This window comes from Nothobranchius furzeri, chromosome 2 (assembly GCF_043380555.1).
Source record: "Nothobranchius furzeri strain GRZ-AD chromosome 2, NfurGRZ-RIMD1, whole genome shotgun sequence".
NCBI classification, from domain to species: domain Eukaryota; kingdom Metazoa; phylum Chordata; class Actinopteri; order Cyprinodontiformes; family Nothobranchiidae; genus Nothobranchius; species Nothobranchius furzeri.
In genome coordinates, this window is record NC_091742.1 from 49,406,387 (window position 1) to 49,424,838 (window position 18,452).

Consider the following 18,452-nt stretch of genomic DNA (forward strand, 5'->3'; position numbering starts at 1 on the left):
TAACTCTGAACTAATGGATAAACAGCAGGACTCTGATGGAACTCCAGTAAATATAGAAACATTCAGATGCATTAGCACCCAAACTGTATTTGTTATTGTGCCTTCTAGAGTCCTAGAACCCCCCAAGGCACATTACAACACAATCAGTCATTCACCCATGCACACACTCGTTGACATCCTGATGACCACTGTAGCCACAGGTGCACTGGGGTGCACTGACAGAAGTGAGGGTGACTTGCATGGATGCCACCAGTCCCTCCAAGCACCACCAGCAGGCAAGGTGGATTAAGTGTCTTGCCCAAGGACACAACAACAGCGACAGACTGAACGGGGCTCAAACCTGCAACACTACAAGGAGGTGGCGGATACTTAACTCCTCTGCCATCGTCTGCCCATATTTACAAGTGTTGTCTGCTGCAGCAGGCTCTGCTCGGATGTGTAGGACCAACCGCACAGATCCACGATCAGAGTTTTTGGGCTCTTATCAAACCTTCGTTTGATTGTGAGACTAACACCGTCTTCTTTGTTTGGTTGTTCAGTCATGCGCCGTCATCGTAGAGAAAATATGATCACTTATAACTGATTAGCAGTGTTTCTCAACCCTGGTCCTCAGCGCCTCCCCTGTCCTGCATGTTTTCCATGCCTCTGCCACAGCACACCTGGTCCACATATTTGCCTCCTTAAGCCTGATTCATGCTTCTCCGTCAGCTCCGCAAGAGACAGACACGCGCGGATTGACGGAAGCGATTTGCTCTCATACTTCTCCGTCTCCTGGAGAGTGTTGCAAAGCAATTGCCCGGCAGGACAACAGAGGGTGTAGCGCTGTTCTGTGGTATCCTGTCATGTATCGGTCCAAGATCGTGTGTTCATATTGTGTTTTTTGTGTATATAAGAGACTTTTAACACGGACATATTTGTCTCTCATCCTCCTTCACCTCTTCATGCGCTCCCCACCTCTAAACCCACGTTTCCTGTCATTTCCGTCCACAAATAAAACGCTTGCTGCACATCTTTTCACTCCTCCAGTCACGGGAGGATGAAACGTTTATATTTTTAGAGTTTTTTCGCGAGGTATTCTTCAAGCTTCTCCGTGTCTGCCGCTAGTTATCCTCGGCTCTCTTTGCAATGGCGGCGCTGTAAACAACAGCGGCGTCCTGACCAATCACAAGCTTGCGTAATCCGTCTCGTTCGATGGATGTTTAAAAAAGTGGGCTCGACTCCGTACGTACTTGCATGCCTGCCGGAGCCCTACGCAAGGACGGATAATGGCGTTGCGTGTCTCCGCACTGACGCAGACTGAGAAGCATGAATCAGGCATTAGGATGACATCAAGTGCTGCAGAAGCCTGTTAATCACTCATTCATTCAACTCAGGTGTGAGGCAGCAGAGAAACAACGCTGTTGGAAACGGCAACATAGAAAACATGCAGGACAGGGGGGCTGAGGACCAGGGTTGAGAAACACTGGATTAGAGCATTCTCCGTTTGCTCCTCCTTCCCATTCATCTCTGGCTGGTCTGAGAACAGCCATTAGGACTGGGTGCCAACAGGTTACGACAGAAACATCTGTGACTTTACCTCACAATAATTTTATCAGTCTGGGTGGAGCCTCTCTCCCTCTCTCACTCCTGCACACATGCCTTGTCATCTGTATGTGTAAGTATAATAACCCCTCCGTTTTCTTCATTCCGTCTCCTCTTGTTCTCTCTCTATCACTTTGGTCCTTCAGTGTGAGTTAGCGTCCATCTGCTGTGATCAATATCCTGAGGCTTTTGTTAAATGCTGCTTTTATGCATCAGAGTCTGCGTTTGTGTCCAGACCTGCGTGCACGTGTGTGTGTGTGTGTGTGTGTGTGTGTGTGTGTATGTGTAGCAAAAGCCTTTCGCTTCACCATCAGCTCCGGTCTGTGTAGTCTTTATTCAGTTAGAGATGCTCAAGAAGGACAGCAAATTTTTCACTCCTCTCATTGTTTCTGCGAGCGTGCGAACGTGCACAAGCGCCCTGTTTAGTCTGTTCAGTAGGGCCCGCGATGATCGATCCCGAGCGCAGAATATTATTTTAATCCTAGGCTTCAATGGAAGACGTGTGCCTATAGAGATATCCCCTGCTTGTGCGTGTGTCCGTCACAATTTCTCTCATTCCAGCAGCTCTTGGACGAAGAGTCCTTGAACCAGTGGGTGAAGTGTGGACGTTCACACGCACACAAACACTTACAGAGTGGCGCACACTCTCACAGTGGTGTGTATTTGTGAAAACGAGCTGTCAGTGCTGCTCTCACACACCATTCATCACAAGCTACTAATTCTGTTAGACCATTGTGGAGCCTTTTGCACCCCACGTTGCTCTCTGAAAACTCAATCAGAGGCTAATGCCCCCCAACCCTTCTGACACACACACGCACAAGCTCTCGCTTTCAGTTTCCGACTCGTGCACGCTCACAAGAGCCCTGAGGGGACAGCGGTGGTCTTGGGAGGCCATGCCAGCCCAACTCCATAAGTGTTGCTTGTATTTGATGGACAGGAGCGGGCTGACCTCAGTTACTGGTGCTGAGGGGTGCTGCATAGGGGATCCAGCTGCTAACGCCTAAAAGAAAAGCTGTCTCAAAACCATTACCGACGCACACAGTAGCCGTAGAGAGCTTGCTTTATTTAAATTCTTTACAGAGTTGTAATTAAATAAAAATGTAACCTCCTGATTACAAGACAAACAAATCAGCGCCTCATCTTTTAGAGTTTCAAAGCCACACCAGCCGACACCACAGCTTTTTTACGGCAGACTTAAGCAGCGGAACAGCGCTGATACAGGGACTTTGCCACCTGTGGTTGTAGATTTGATTAGTTAATCAGAGGAATCACTTTGCTGAACTCTGCATTTAGAAAGCATAATTACTGAGCTGGATTTAAAAAAAGGACGAAAAAACATAAAAATCTGAGGGGAGCTGTTTAAGGGGTAGGGTTGTCACGGTAACCGGTGTAGCGGTAAACCCCGGTAAAAAAGTTGACAATGACAACAACCGTCTTGTTTTTTAAAAACTATATTATCTCGGTGGATTACCGTGGCTGCGGTGTAGACGCGGTGACCCTTACCAGCCACCGTATCATCTGCTGAAGTTGCCAGCGGCACATGTGCACTTTGTTGTTTACAACCAAAACTTTCTTGAAGCTAAAGCTGAAATAATGGTCAAAGGAGGAGACGGCAGCGCTCAGGACATTTATTATCCCTCAAAGAAGACAAAGTGGGAAGTACGGGCATTTTTTGGATATCTTAAGAATGCCGAGGGACAGCTGATAGAAGACGGCTATCCTGTTTGCAGCACGTGCAGAAAAAGTGTCTGTGAAAGGCAGCAACGCTTCAAATCTCATGACACATCTGCGTGACCATCACCCACAACTCTACAGTCAACGCAAGGCAAGCTAATATTAGCGTTATACTGTATATCCGCTTTATAAAACAGCCGCAGCGCCGCTACCTGCATATAAACCGTGTCGCGGACACCGCCATGTTGAAATGACGCTATGCATTACGGGGCTCCCAGGGGCAGATAAGAGTTGGTCTCTCTCCGAGAATAATTATGAATTTAACAATGATTACTGCCTGGTGACATTTTCCCACATCTGCAAAGCTCACTGGAAGGACACAAACCGAGGACAATATTTTCCTGATATAGGGTTTATTACTCAAGTAAGGGTAAAAAGTATCCGAGTAGAAGGCTACTTGAGTACTGAGTATCATCTGATCTAACATTTTTGAAATGATGACATCAAACAGACATGAAATAAGAAGTTATGGGCAAATATTGGTATTTTAAAGACTAAAGGGGAAACATGTAAACAAATAAACAACATAATTGCAAAATAACACATTTTAGGCAAAATTTAGACACAAGCTGAGGACAATATTTCCTGATATACAGGATTAATTTAGTTGTCTGAAAATGTAACACGTTTAAAAAAAATACCGCGATAATACCGAAAACCGTGGTAATTTTGGTCACAATAACTGTGAGGTTAAATCTTCACACCGTGCTGACCCTAATAAGGGGCAATGGAAATTTTATGTTTTTTCTCTCTCTTTGACGTAAACTTTAAAAAGAAAATACGTTGCTGAAAAATCTCCTGAGGGAATTGGATTGTGAGGCGGCAGGGGGTAAAACGTGCATGGGAGAAAGAGGGCAATCGGGCATGCCCAAATGGGGGCAGGGTTCGTCAGGAAAGGCCACACTAAATTTAGCGCCACCTTTTCATTCTCTAATTATGAGATTAATGCATCCTGCCACAAACGTCACAATACTACCTGGTGATTTATTAGCCAGTGGAGCAGATGGAGAGATCAAGCCGGTGGAGGAAATTCGAGAGCGTGATCGTCTGAAAGCACCGAATCAGCACGAACGTGTGTTTGGGCAGTGAAAAGAGCTGGATTCTGTCGACAGACTCTTTAATTAGAGAGAAAAACACTGAATGGGCTCTTCTCATATCTGTAGAGCGCTGAACTATTGTGACCCTTGGGCTTTAAGGTTTAAAATCAACCCTAAAATAGATCTAATTCCACCTATGTGTGTATTAATCCATCTCTCATTGGATGTGGCCATCGGGCACTGCTGTGGGAATTTACAAGCCTCCCGATTGCGCTGCCCGAGTTTCCAGACGGGCGTTTTACGAGGCAGCGCACATTGTGACAATAAATCTCTTCTTCCTCTTTGCCAAAATGAAATCACCCACCGCTGCTGCCTATGACCATATTTGTTTGTCTCACCGAGCTCGTGCAGAAGAATATTGTCTCGGCTCTGCCAAGTTAACGTTCGAGTCTCTTTATTTTAATAGTGTCTGGAAGGGGCTATAAAAGTCTTCGCTCAATACTTGCTAATAAAGCTGGATGTAAGGAAACTTTGAAATCCCAGAGATGCGTTCACAAAACTCATTTAACGGCCTTAACACGCCTCTCCGTAATTAGAATTTAGCAGGAAATGAAGGAAAACACCAACAACGGCAACGAGAAGGAAATAACAATCAGAGCTGGAGAATGATGGAGGTAGTGGAGAGCGTTCGGAAGTGAAGCCGTTTTCCATTTTTATCTTTCTGCACTCGTCTAACGTCACGTTAATGCTGAACAAATACCTTTTAGAAAACCGTTTTCTTGTTTGTTTTTAAAGTGTGCAGACCAACGCAATTACATCTGAAGGCTTGCTCAACAACAATAATGCATTCATTAAAAAACCAGAACGTTAGCTTTAGCAGACAAATAGCTATCTGTGTGGTTTAGTCATATTTTAACATTTTTGAATAAACTCATTACTTTGCATGTTATACATGATAAATTCCTGTTATTGAATGGTGTTGCAAACTGAAGAAAGGTGTTTTTTATGTAATGAAAAACAATCACACAGTCATGTAAATGTGCAAAAATATTAAATTAAAGTAAAAAAAAAAAAAAGCTGTTTTCATAAGCATGCGGCAAAAAAGGACACCAAACCTTGATGTTTTACATTTTAGGACAAAATTAGCAATTTTAAATATAATATCAAAATAAAGAAAAAGGTAAAAAGTTCAGCTCATCAAATCATGTGAACTGTTGGAGGTTTCTTCCTGTTAAAAGGGAGTTTTTTCCTCCACTGTCGCTACATGCTTGCTTAGCATGAGGACTGCTGTAACGTCTCTGACCACAACAAGTCCGTGACTTCCTCTGGGTTTCCTTATATAGGACCATTTTATTTAATCGGCACAATTGAGTGAACTGAATTGGAGTGTTTCCTTTGAGAAGTGCCTTGAGACGATTCTTGTCGTAATTTGGTGCTAAATGAAAAAAACTGAATTGAATTGAACGTTTGAGGAGTTTAGACGGTGAAATTCTAATTATAACTCAGATTAATGACCTTTACCCTGTAAGGACCATGGGGCCACATGAGCACCACAGTTAAACATGCTCCACAAAATATGGCCACTTTCTCAGTTTCTAATGTCGGTTGTGTCCACATTAGTGTAAATGGGCCTGATGGTAAAGAGCAGTTGTTGCAGGCTTTCTGCAGCTTTGAAGGCATCAAGAGTGGACATGTGCGGTCTGTCTGTCATTGGCAGATCAGAGATCTGCAAATCTAGGCTAAATGTTAGGTTTCCCTGTGAATCAAGGGTAAGTTAACTCTCTGGGATGCCCACTTCATTGGATGCCTTTGACTTGTAACATGGATCAAAATGGTTCAAGGGTATGCAACAACATCTGTGCAAAGTCCTGAAAGGGCTGAATCTGAATGGAGACACAACCGCTGAGAGGACCGGGACATCTTATCTCTCGCTCAATTTCCCCCTTCCAGAATTTCCCCGGAAGTTCCGGCAAAGGAAACATGCTTAATGAAGATGCTGTAAAAAAGCTACGACAACAAATTATTTGCGATTCCTACTGAAAATTATCTTATTGTCTCATAATTCTGGGGTTTCAGGTCATTTCTGGTGTCTTGTGATGTCATTTCTGGATTTTCCAGAACAGTAAAATATCAAAACCTTTCCTCTTATAGAGCCGCTCACTTTCAGAAGATCAGGTATGAAAGTGTCTTTAATTAGCAGCACCTGGCAGCTTCGCACCGTTTTAATTGCTATCATCAGGACTGGACATTTGACACACTGCTGCAGCGACTTAGCTCCTTTTTGTTGAGTAAATAACCTGTGCTGTTCCTCTGAAGGGTATTTCTTCCATCATGCAATGACTTGAGTTTATGGTGCAACTTCTTAAATAACGATGGTGACATTGATTCTGTGCATCAATAACGTGACGCGCGTTAAAATGGGTGTGCATGTGGTGCCAGCTGTGTTGAGACTAGCAGACACCAGACATCTATTGCAGGGATCACACTTTTTAAATTTGTTATCGACTCAGTTTTGTTTTCTTGCTCTTTCAAGAGATTTAAAAATAGCTCGTGTAGTTAGGCAACCTCAACTATATTTAGACCTAATTTAGATGCATTTTGTCTAATTTTCAGAGAGCTGAAACAAACGTGTAAATACAATCACCCGTCATGCTACGACCCATTGCCCCGTCGCCACTAACGGCACACTACCGCTGTTTACAGGAACCTGGAGGGTGATGATGACCGTCACCATGTCTCTGGGTCATTTATTTTGGTATTGAATCAGCAACGGGGCTTGTATTCATCCCACATGTGCCCTCATGCCCTGAAGGGGAACTCCTAAACTGACACCTGTCAGTCACGCTGCAGAGCTGCGCTGACAGGAGCGTAATGAGAGGTGGAGAGCGGCGCAGCGCCAACGAACAGGAGAGTGAAAAGAAGGCTTGAAATCATAAAGAAGGTAGATGAAAGCGGAGAGAGAAGGCGAGGTGGAGGAGAAGGAGAAGCGGGTGAAGGTGAGACTTTTGAAGATTGCCGGAGACGCAGGGAGATGAGAGCGGACCGACATGAAGCTCGGTGTTTAAGCGCGTCGCCGTCTTTTTGATTTGTTAGCATGACGCTTATGATGGGCTCCTCTGTCTGGCTCTATTATTAGACCCTCAGATCACTGTGTTGATGTTTTGACATTGGGCCTCCAGTTGCACCTGTTTCACGCTTCCTCACATGTGAAGGGTTCATACACTCATACACTCTCGCAAATCAGACAGACAAGAAAACGGAGACGGAGACTGACAGCATCAGTAACATTTACACACATGTGAACCCTCAACACACTCCGGCTGGGCTGAGTGGGAATCAGATCTGATGACGTGGGTATGTTTTTCTAGGGAGATTCAAGAAGGAAAGCGGGAGATTTCCTCATTTCGAATGACAACAGCAAGTGACTAATGAATTAAACCGATCAAACGGAAACAGACAGACCTTTTTTGCGTTATGGAGCCGCTGCACCTTCCTCTGATCTCACCGACGCTGGTGGAGACACAAGCACATACGTCTGATCTAAATCTGGAGTTTGTGAAATCGTGAGATGAGATGAAACGTGAGCCGGTGGCTTCCCTGAATCCTTCTAAGGAAGCTTTTGAAGTCTGAAATTAAACTTTCTTGACTTGATTTGGACACATGCTCTGCACAGTCTCCAATACAAATGTCCCCAGCTGACTCTTAAACGTTTGGCTTCAGTTGGAGCTCGGACACATCCATGAATGACCCCATTTCACAAAGTTTATTAAAGGAAACCGATAGAAAAAAAACTTTTGATCATCACTTAGTGACATCATACTGCAGGCAAATGATTATCACAATGCAGAGTTGGATTAAGCAGCTAATTTTACAAGGTCTGCAAATGCCAACGACAGAGTGTTTGGTGGCGTTCGTCTGGCTCTGAGACAGAGGCAGTGGAAGCGGTGTCTGCAGCTGATATCTGTGGCTGTGAGATTAGCGTGGTAATTAACCACAAAGCAATTATCGGTTGGTTGGATGAGAGGCACATCTCGGCGAAGGTGTTTCTTGACGTGTTTAATAGGTGTTGAGTAGTTTGATCAGTCAACACAAGTTGTTTCTGAGGCCTGCAGTCCGATGAAGCTTGATCCAGAGCTGATGCGCGCGCCAGCCGGGAAGTCAATTAATTAGACTGTTGCTCTTCCTTTCATCCACTTTTCATTAACCTCCATTGACACCTCCGCGAAGCTGGTGCGCAGGTTTACGACTGCATCGGGATTAACAAGGGAATGGGAAGTTGGCAATAAACAAAGTTGCCAGAGGAAAGAGATTTCCCTGGGAACCTCACACCCTCAGTCTACATCCACACTAATTCATATTCCTGTTAAAAACAACAACGAAAAAAGTCTAATTCTGTTGCAAAACCCTGTTTTTGATTGAACCTGTCTGCTGAAACACAGGGTGCGGATTCGAGGTAATAAAAAGGCACCAGAATGAAAAATATCTACGGGAAGGAAGAAACCATGCAGGAGTCACGTTGATGTGTGTGTTATGGTGGAATTTAAACGTGTAAAGTCCAGTTGTTCTGCAGAAAGAGTGAAGACCGTGCTAAGAAATCAGCCAGCGGGTAATTTAAAACAGCTTTGGGTAAGTCCTGTTGATCAAAATAAGGAAGAGTCTCTTGGGCTTCTCTGGTGAATAGATTCAGTCAATCCATGTTATGGCCGCCCGCCCTGACCTTCCATAAGGTTTAAACACGATACTCCCAAACTCATTCTTTCATTACTGTGGCTCTAATGAGCGAAAACCATCACGACTTTGGTCCTACCTGACTCATCGTCAGATTTGTTGTCGTTCTCGGAGTCGGTGAGGGTGAGGGCTGAGTTCTCGCGGCTGGACACTCCTGAGCTGCGGCGAGACTTCACCCCCGCGCGTCCGGCCCACAGCTGAATGGCTCTCTCTGGAGACAAGGGCCCCTCGGGGTCTGAATCGGCGTCTGAGCCGGCGCTGAGGGAGTAACCTCTCTGGAGGAGGCCCAGATCGGGACAGTAGGGAATGGCAGCGGGATGCGGAGGGGGAGTTTGCTCGCATACTCCCAACTCAGCCAGGGTGAAGTTACCCCCTGCGAGGGAGAAAGAGGAGTGAGGCAGATGGAATGAGAAGGATAATAAACAGAAGTGTTGTAAAATTAAGACACTGCACAAACAACTACTCACACACGTAAACGCACTGGTGGATCGACAAAACAAACCCACAATCACACGCAGAGAAGCCCACTAATTATGAAACTATGGAGGCGGAGGATGAAAATTGGGCTTTGTTGCGGCGGGAGGGGGAGAGATGACGCAGCATGAATCAGGCACCGAATGCAAGCTAGCTGCTGGAGGGAAGATGTACTGGCCTGCTGGCCTGTTAGGGCTGGCTTTGAAACCCTGCTTTCCTCGCTTTACTGATCCACGTTGGCTTTTACGAGCTGTTGATGCGAGATCAAAGAGATGCTCACTTGAAGCCTCTCATACTGTAGTGGAGCTGCTCTGTTGCCTCCCGGGTTTGATCATCTCCCCACCTAGTTGCACACCGGACTCCAGGCTCACTGAACGTGCCGCAGTCCGCCGCGGCAGTGGTCCCGAAGCCCAGCGAGCTTCCCCTCAAGACAAACTGGCTCGTCACGTCCAAAATAAATATATAAAATTATCCAAATTAAAGCACATCAAAGTAGATCAATAAACAGCACTGCAGCCCAATTAAATCCAAGCTGAGGGAAAAGCAATTAAGAAAAAAGGCATGCTCAACCAATTTATTCTCTATACTAATTAAAAGAGTATTGTGGATGCAGTCGCACACCATCAGCTGCTGGGGTAAAAGGATCAGGGGGAAAACAGTTGTGACTGAGTTCATTAGCAGTGTGTGAATGAGGGTAAAGGAGGGGGTACATGAAGAGAGGTTGGCATTGTATGATTCAGCGCACCGGGGACCACACAGCTGTGGTTAACGGTGACTCATCAGGATGCAATCGGAGAATGAGAGGATTCACGGAGATGAAAATCATCTCCTGGATCTTTGTGCCTCCTTTTTGCCGAGCCGCCGAAACTTCGGCGTTGTGCTGAAAGCGATGAAGTGGGAGCGGGGCTGAAAGAAAACTATGCCAGGGAAGTGGTGAAAGGCTCTACGCATCTACTCAGACAAACAGATGGACTGGACTAGAGAGCAGAGGCAAGTGAATAGCTCAACAGGTGGGTTCAGCTAATACGCTCCAGCTTGCCAAGCTTCTAAATAGTTACAGTACAAAGACACCCAAGCTCTGCGAGACTTCAGGGAATATGTCCTTGTTTTCCTTGCTTTGTTGTTTTTTCCTCCCACTTATCACAGAGGATGAAAAAAGGAAGCTTCTTTGCTACGTGACTCTAGTGATGCTACAGTATCTAACTACAGTTAACCCATACCTGAGATAAGGTATCGTAGGAGGACTGGGGAGAACTCCAGGAGGCCTGAGAGAGCAGAGAACATGACGTCTTTAAAATCAGTCAACAAAGCATCCAGAACCAAACCACACCACATTCACAGTTAGGATTAGTCTTTGTAAAAACGCTCGTCCCATCCAGCTTCATTCTCGATTAGCCCGCAAATACAGCTAGTCTACAGAAATGCTTTGTGGGCACAATTACACGTTGAGTGTGTGCTTGAATGTGTGCGCACCGTCTAACGTTACATCCCACAGGACACTGCTCTGTACAATTAACATCCCATAACCAGTGATTACACATGTAAAATCCAATTTCTTCTTATCACCATCAGCTGTAGACACGGCCCAACATCCCATGTCCTCAAAGAGAGATGGATCAGTGCAAAGGCTCGAAGCAGACATGAAAATCTATCTTAGTTATTCCACAAATAGAAAACCAATTGCATCTTTGTTATGTGATATTATGACAGATGTGAGGACAAAATGTGGTGAGGCATTCTAATCTGATCAGCTCACGATGATCTTTTCAACACTCCTGCTGCCATACTTGTGCCTGTAATGTGGATTTTAAGGCTTTGGTCAGTGGTTTATCATGTGTTATAGGCAATGGCTTCTCAGTGCAATCTGACAACGTTCAAAAGAGCATTTTCTGATGTTATGGTTGTTATTTAGGTAGATTTTTACTGTGGTGATGTTCAGGTGACTGTTAAAACCCCCTTAACCCTGGATGAAGACACCCCTGGCTTAATGTCACTATGCTGTTAAACTGGGTTGCGATTACCAGGAGCAACACAACTGCAATAAAGTGCACATTTTTGTAATATCCAGAAATGGTCAGTTTTCACCTACGTATTGACCTACATGCCACCAGGTCATCTACAGACATGAATCTGCCTCTGAGCGTCTCTTGCAGGAAAAGATTCGACGCTGCATGCGTACACTCAGATTGTAAACATCCTGTCCCCATCTCAAGGTCCTTCTGTGCCAAGCCGGTCTACTTATCTAGGCCGTCCTGCACAGAAGAAAGAACTGAACTGATATTATATTGAATGAACAATGTGGTTGAATGATCAAATGTTATATGAATAATAATAATGTCTTGATTAATCTGTGCTTAAATTAATAAGGTCGATTAATCTGTGCTTGAATTACTGAAGTTGAAATGAATGTTATTATTACATTGAAAGATTTATATATACGATGATCAGTAATGTTTGATATGACAAGGCAATCATCATCTACACTCAGACATAAGGTTCATTAGAAATAAATTAAAGTTAAGTTAAGTTAAGTGTCATGACACATAATTATTTCCTTACCCACAAATCAGAGCATCCTGTATCTGAAAGAAGGCGTGATGTTCTGAGGTTTGCTTGTTAACACCACTTAACATGGCACGTTCCGACTGGACAAGTAAACCATAACATGAGAATATTATCTATATCTCTCTATCTATCTATCTATCTATCTATCTATCTATCTATCTATCTATCTATCTATCTATCTATCTATCTATCTATCTATCTATCTATCTATCTATCTATCTATCTATCTATCATCTATCTATCTATCTATCTATCTATCTATCTATCTATCTATCTATCTATCTATCTATCTATCTATCTATCTATCTATCTATCTATCTATCTATCTATCATCTATCTATCTATCTATCTATCTATCTATCTATCTATCTATCTATCTATCTATCTATCTATCTATCTATCTATTTATAAATGTGTGTGTGTGTATATATATATACATATATATATAACAATTATAAACAAAATAAACCAAAGAGGGGATGAGTGAAATGTGTTCATGACACTGAAGCACCAAAAACAGTGTTCTTGATTGATACGCAGTAAACATAACAAAATACAGTTTTTCTCAGTCGCTTTGGTGCGTTTCTCAGAACACTATTAACATTTGCACAGCAGTTAGTGCATTTCTCAAAACAATTAGTGCAAACTGCAAAACCCAGTGGATAGCCTGCAAAAGCACGTCACATGCTCAAAATTGATAATCCATTCATCAAAAGCAAGTATTCATGTCAATGAAACTGTCAGTGCCATCAAAATGAAGAGTCTTGACACCATCTCTATGAACAAGATCGTCACATGGCTTTGTCATGTTTTCACTATGACAGTTTATGATTTCAGTGTTTTCCTTTGCAAGAATATTTGGTGACACCTGAAAATGCTCAAGACAGCACTATGCCCTACTTGTACAGCCATTTGAAATGTGCAGTAAAGTTACTGAAGATGTTATGGGAGTTTTGGGAGTAACTGAGACACTGAATACGTACGTTTTACATTTTTACTGTATAGAAGTGTTTGTAATTCTACAGCATTGTGCAAAAGAAAAATATGCTACAGTCACTTGTTTACTGTAGAATACATGTAAACATAAAATCACCCTTTTGGTAGAGCTGTGCACAAATGTGAACAATATACAGTACATGTAACAGTACATACAGTATTGCAGAGTACTGTAACATACAGGTACAGTAAATCATTCTGGCACATCCAGACGTTTCTGTCTGTCTGGCCACATTTTCATCTACATCACAATGGATGTCATCCCTCGCAATGCAGCGAGGAAAGTATCTCCTGGAGTGGAGACGTATACAGAAGTATAGAAATGGTACACACTAGCTCCTGCTCAGATCATATATGCTTGCCAATTGAGGATTCACCTCCTCAAGAGTGACAGATGAAATTCACCTGTGATCAATTGTTCAATTTAGGAGACATTTCCAGAATAAAATGATAAAGAAAGGTATAGAATTTGCTTGACAGATGACTGATATTTGACATTTGATAACTAGTTCAACAATTTTGTGTGTAATGACTCAAGCAATGAAAGTAAGACTATTAGTTTTATTGAGAATGACTATTCAGCATCCATAAGTATAATTCATTTTGACTGACATGACATAAGCAAATGGAAATGTCAAAAAACAGCAGAGAAATGTATGAAAGCAACTGATACATGTCCAGAATCATTTGCAGTTTGTTCTGAGAAAGGAGAAATTGCTACTATGATGTCCACAAATGACTAAATGTTGTGGAGGTTGAACTAATAGTTATGAGAATTTTAATTCTGATCTGAGAAACGCACCAAAGCGACTGAGAAAAACTGTACCAATAAATTAATAAATATTATGTATATATACATCCATAGTTATATATGTCTACATAGGAATATGTATATATGTATCATAAACAATAACAACACTAAGAAAATAAGACAAATCTTGAAAAAAAATCTGCAAATGTGATGCAATCCAATATGGCTGCTACCTGATGACGTCATAATATGCAAATTACGTGAATGAATTTGTTCCTATCACAAAATTTGGCTCATACTGAAGAATTTTCTAATTTACAATATTCATCTATCTCTAACCAGATTTAAGCTACACGCTCTTTAAATAGTGATATAAAAAATTCATATTTTACTGAAAAAACTATGGCGCCTAAAGGGTAAATAAATCAAAGAACTCTATTTTTAATAAAGCTAATCAAACAAAGTGTTAGTCAATAATACAATGTTGACCAATCTGGGAAATGACAATGTTATGATTAGTATGCTTTAATAATATGACTTTAATCTAGCTGCACTAGACATGCTGATCACACGTAATGTAAACGCATGACACATTGCTTTCACTGATCCAATCAGAACCTTCCTTTCTGAAGCGTGGCATAGTCTCTGTGGTGTTTATAAATCTGCCAACTTTGATTCGACCAGAAATCAAAACATCCAGATCAATAAAACAGTCCCCACGCCATCTTAGTTCAGTTCTCTGAGTTCTCTACAGTTCAGTGCAGTTCATCGCATTCTAAGAGAAGTATCGGACCGGCCATCCGAACTTCCTTTTTAAGCAAAGAACCAACAAGCTGGATAAAATCTGTTGCATTTTACCAACCAAGCAATGGTTCCTTTCAGAATAAAAGCTGAACTCACTGACCCTCTGGGTCCATGTGACGCTGTCAGCCAACTGTCGCTTTTTACCTGGAGACAATCCAAAGACTAGTCTGTCGTACTGCTGACGCTGTTTCATCGGCTCCAGTACCGAAAGGGGGGTTCGAGGACCTGGCAGTCTGGATCTGTATGGAGGTCTCATCCTAAGGGTATGTGTGGAGCGACAAATGGCATCTTATGTGTTTATGAAACTCCGATCATAACTCCGATCATAGCTTAAGAGCAAAACATCACAAAATCACTCAGACTTGCTTCTCCAGATACGAGAGTTCTGATGACAACATCACTCACAAACACACCATTCATCTCACGTCTCATTCACACCAAGATCCATTCATCACTTAGAATTTAGAGTTAGTCTTGTTTAAAATTGTTTTAGAAATAAATCTTCTTAAACGTTTTAAAGGTGACTCTCTCTTCTCTTGTCTCTCAGTTAATACAAGTGTTACATAATCCCTGCAATAAAAAGTTCCAATATTCTGGTTAAAAGTACCCAAAGATCCATAAAATTGATTTCATATTTACTATGGAATCTTATGCCTTATGGTTCGTTGAATAAATGTAAATTAACCCTTTACACACCATAACAGCCAGGGTCCAGTGAAAGACAAGCTAGTGCTTACTGAAAAGGGATTTGCTGCTGTGTCTTCACCATGCTTTCGCTAAGCTGCACGGTGCTGTGGATAATCCTACCAAACATACCTACAATAGCACCATATTCCCTCCCTTATCTCACAGTCTGGCCCCATATCTTGGCTCAACTGCTCCAAAAGCTTGCAGCTACACACTAAATGATCAGATAAATCTAGTACATCCCTGATGGAGTTATGGGTCATAGCATTGGCATGAGGCTAGCATTACTGGCCTGGCTTCAAATGGATGAACACCAAGCTACCCACACTTACTTGCAGGAAATCATGGATACCGCCCTCCACCACGTTCCACCCAGGACCCTGATATGCTAATACCACTATGACAAAAAGCCACAAAGCTGAGTGTCAAGTGGGGGAGGCATAGGGTCCCATTATTAAGGTTTTTGGTATGATCCAACCGTGGATTTGATAACTGATCTCCAGTCTGAGGGCAAAAACTCAAACCACTAGGCCAATGAGAAGGTTGACAAATGACCAATGACCAACCTTCATTGTTTATGTTGTAGTGAGTTCCTCCTCCAGTCTGAAGGGTGCCACCTTTTGGTGTTCTTTGGTAATCAAACAGATCTTTTAATGTTTCATTTGGTTCCTTTTCCTGCACAGCTCAGCAACAGGAAGTGGTCTGCCGGTCCAGTTTGGGCATCCATCTTTAAGATTCCATAAGACACTGATCTGTATTACCTAGGCACATTTGTTCAAAATTCCTTTATGTGTGGTTCTCTTTGTTGTAAATGTGATGTGGTTTTACATTGTGGCACACAGCATGTCGTTTTGTATCATTGAAGACCAAAGTTTGATTCTGCTAAACTGGATTGTCCCATTTCTCTATCGTCATTTTTGAAAAGCTAATTCTTGTTCTGTGATCAAGTTGCTTTTCTCACAGTTTACAAAAAATGTAAAAAAAAAAAAAAACCCCAATTGCATTGGTTTTATATGTTATGTCACATTTGGCCTGCCAGATTGTCCCCTACTTGATCCAGCTTGTGAAGAACAATTTAGAGTGCCATGGCCTGTTGGTAGATGTTTGGTCCAACTATTATTGGGATGTGAGAATGCCTCTAACAGTTAGTTCTGATGCCATCAACGAAACATCAGAGAGTTATAGAATAAAGTGTTGATACACAAGCTTTATAAATTAGTAAATTAAATCGAAAAGTTTCGATAATAAGTGGTGCAGAGTCCAAAACTGTTCCCTTAACAAAGAAGTAGAGATGATTTTTTACTATGAACATTTCAATTGATTGTTGGATCTATAAACAGAAGAATAAAATTAATCATTTTTGTACATTAGTATTGATCTGGGATGCTATGACCAACGGTCTACTGATCTGTTAGCTGATTTGTGGGGTAGGGTTAAGGTTAGAGAGGTCCTGCCTCAAGTGGAGGAGTTCAAATATCTCTGGGTCTTGTTCACGAGTGAGGGAAGGAGGGAGCAGGAGATCGACAGGCAGATTGGGGCAGCGTCTGCAGTGATGCGGACGCTGAACTGGTCTGTTGTGGTAAAGGAGCTGAGCAGGAAAGAAAGGCTCTCGATTTACCGGTCGATCTACTGCCCAGTCCTCACCTATGGCCATGAGCTTTGGGTAATGACCCAAAGAACATGATCGCGGATACCAAAATGAGTTTTCTCTGTGGGGTGGCTGGGCTCAGCCTTAGGGATAGGGTGAGAAGCTCGGACATTCGGGAGGGACTCGGAGCAGAGTTGCTGCTCCTCCATATCAAGAGGTGTCAGTTGAGGTGGTTTGGGCATCTTGTTAGGATGCCTCCTGGACACCTCCCTAGGGAGGTGTTTCAGGCAGGTCCTGCTGCCAGGAGGACCCCTGGTCAACCTAGGAGACGTTGGAGAAAGTACATCTCCGAACTGGCCCAGAGAGGCCTTGGGGTCCTGCCAGAAGAGCTGGTGGAGGTGGCCAGGGAGGACAATCTGGAACTCCCTAGTTGGGATTCTGGACCCGGATAGGCAGACGAAGATAAGATGAGGTTAGGGTTTGTGTCTCAGACCATTTTTACTTCTGGCCCAAAACAGAACATAAATGAAAGGAAAGGGAAAAAAGGAGACAAACGAAACATTTCCAAAAGCAAAACGAGAAGTTGCAAATGTGTGAAATCAAGAAAAACGAACTCACTATAAAGTTATTAAGCTAGAAACATTTTACCTATTGAAATAAAAAACGGAATACGTAGAGGAGTAGCTAATGAAACAAGCAAAAACTTTGATAAACATCCTAATAATTATCATATCGGTGACAAAGATTAACAGTGTGATGGTTGGTAATAAGGGAACTCCACAGCAGGGAGATTGACTTTTATGGCCAATCTTTGTTGTGGAACTGTTACCTGGTTTCCTAAATTGTTCCCAAAACTCTCCAACTAAAGGAACGTCTGAAGAACAGAGAACAGTTTCTTCTGACGCCACAGAACAGTGAAGCTGGAAGTATGAAAGCGCCGGTCGGAACAATCCAGAGGAAGGTTTTGTCTAATAAAACACAAACCTCTCCTGTGCAACACTTAGCTGTGTGCTGCCATTCGTCACTGCGACACCATGCACTGGTTTGCCATCTGATAAGCCTTCAGACTAGTAGATCTATTTCTCTAACAGGACTTCGTAGATCATGTTGCAAAACAACAGTAACTGGAGACCTTCAGCGTTTATATGCCAAAGCAGTAGAGGACACGTCGATTCTTGTATTTATGTATTTTATTTTTCCTTTATAGGACATGCCTGGATGTGTGGTTCTACTTCTTTACTCAGCACAAACTTTTTGAGTTTTCTGCACCTGAGACACAGCATCATTTGGAGGGTGCATGCATCACATGCTTATCTCAGACAAATAGGTGGCAAGAGGAAAATGGAAACATCTTGCTGGAGCTAACAACAATACCGCAGCGTGAGTGGGAACAGCAGTGGCAGATATCCATTAAACCAAATGTCTTTCCCTTGATAAAATTCATTATGTATGTGTGGGGGAGTGTGCAATGTGTGCTGTGTGTGTGAATTTGTTTGTGAGTAGACGG

General features: G+C 42.7%; 1 protein-coding gene across 8 annotated transcripts in view; it reads right to left on the bottom strand.

Moving 5' to 3' along the window:
- tenm2a (teneurin transmembrane protein 2a) overlaps window positions 1–18,452 on the bottom strand; it is a 374,562-nt gene that overhangs the window by 196,236 nt on the left and 159,874 nt on the right. For 5 of the 8 annotated variants that reach the window (XM_054738553.2, XM_054738550.2, XM_054738571.2 and 2 more), the window contains 2 exons: window positions 10,775–10,819; window positions 9,160–9,453 (listed from right to left, as the gene is read on the bottom strand). In XM_054738553.2, coding sequence (XP_054594528.2) covers window positions 9,160–9,453; window positions 10,775–10,819 — 339 coding nt within the window. The remainder of the gene's footprint in view (window positions 1–9,159; window positions 9,454–10,774; window positions 10,820–18,452) is intronic. The other 3 variants (XM_054738565.2, XM_054738576.2, XM_054738582.2) reach the window with 1 other exon arrangement.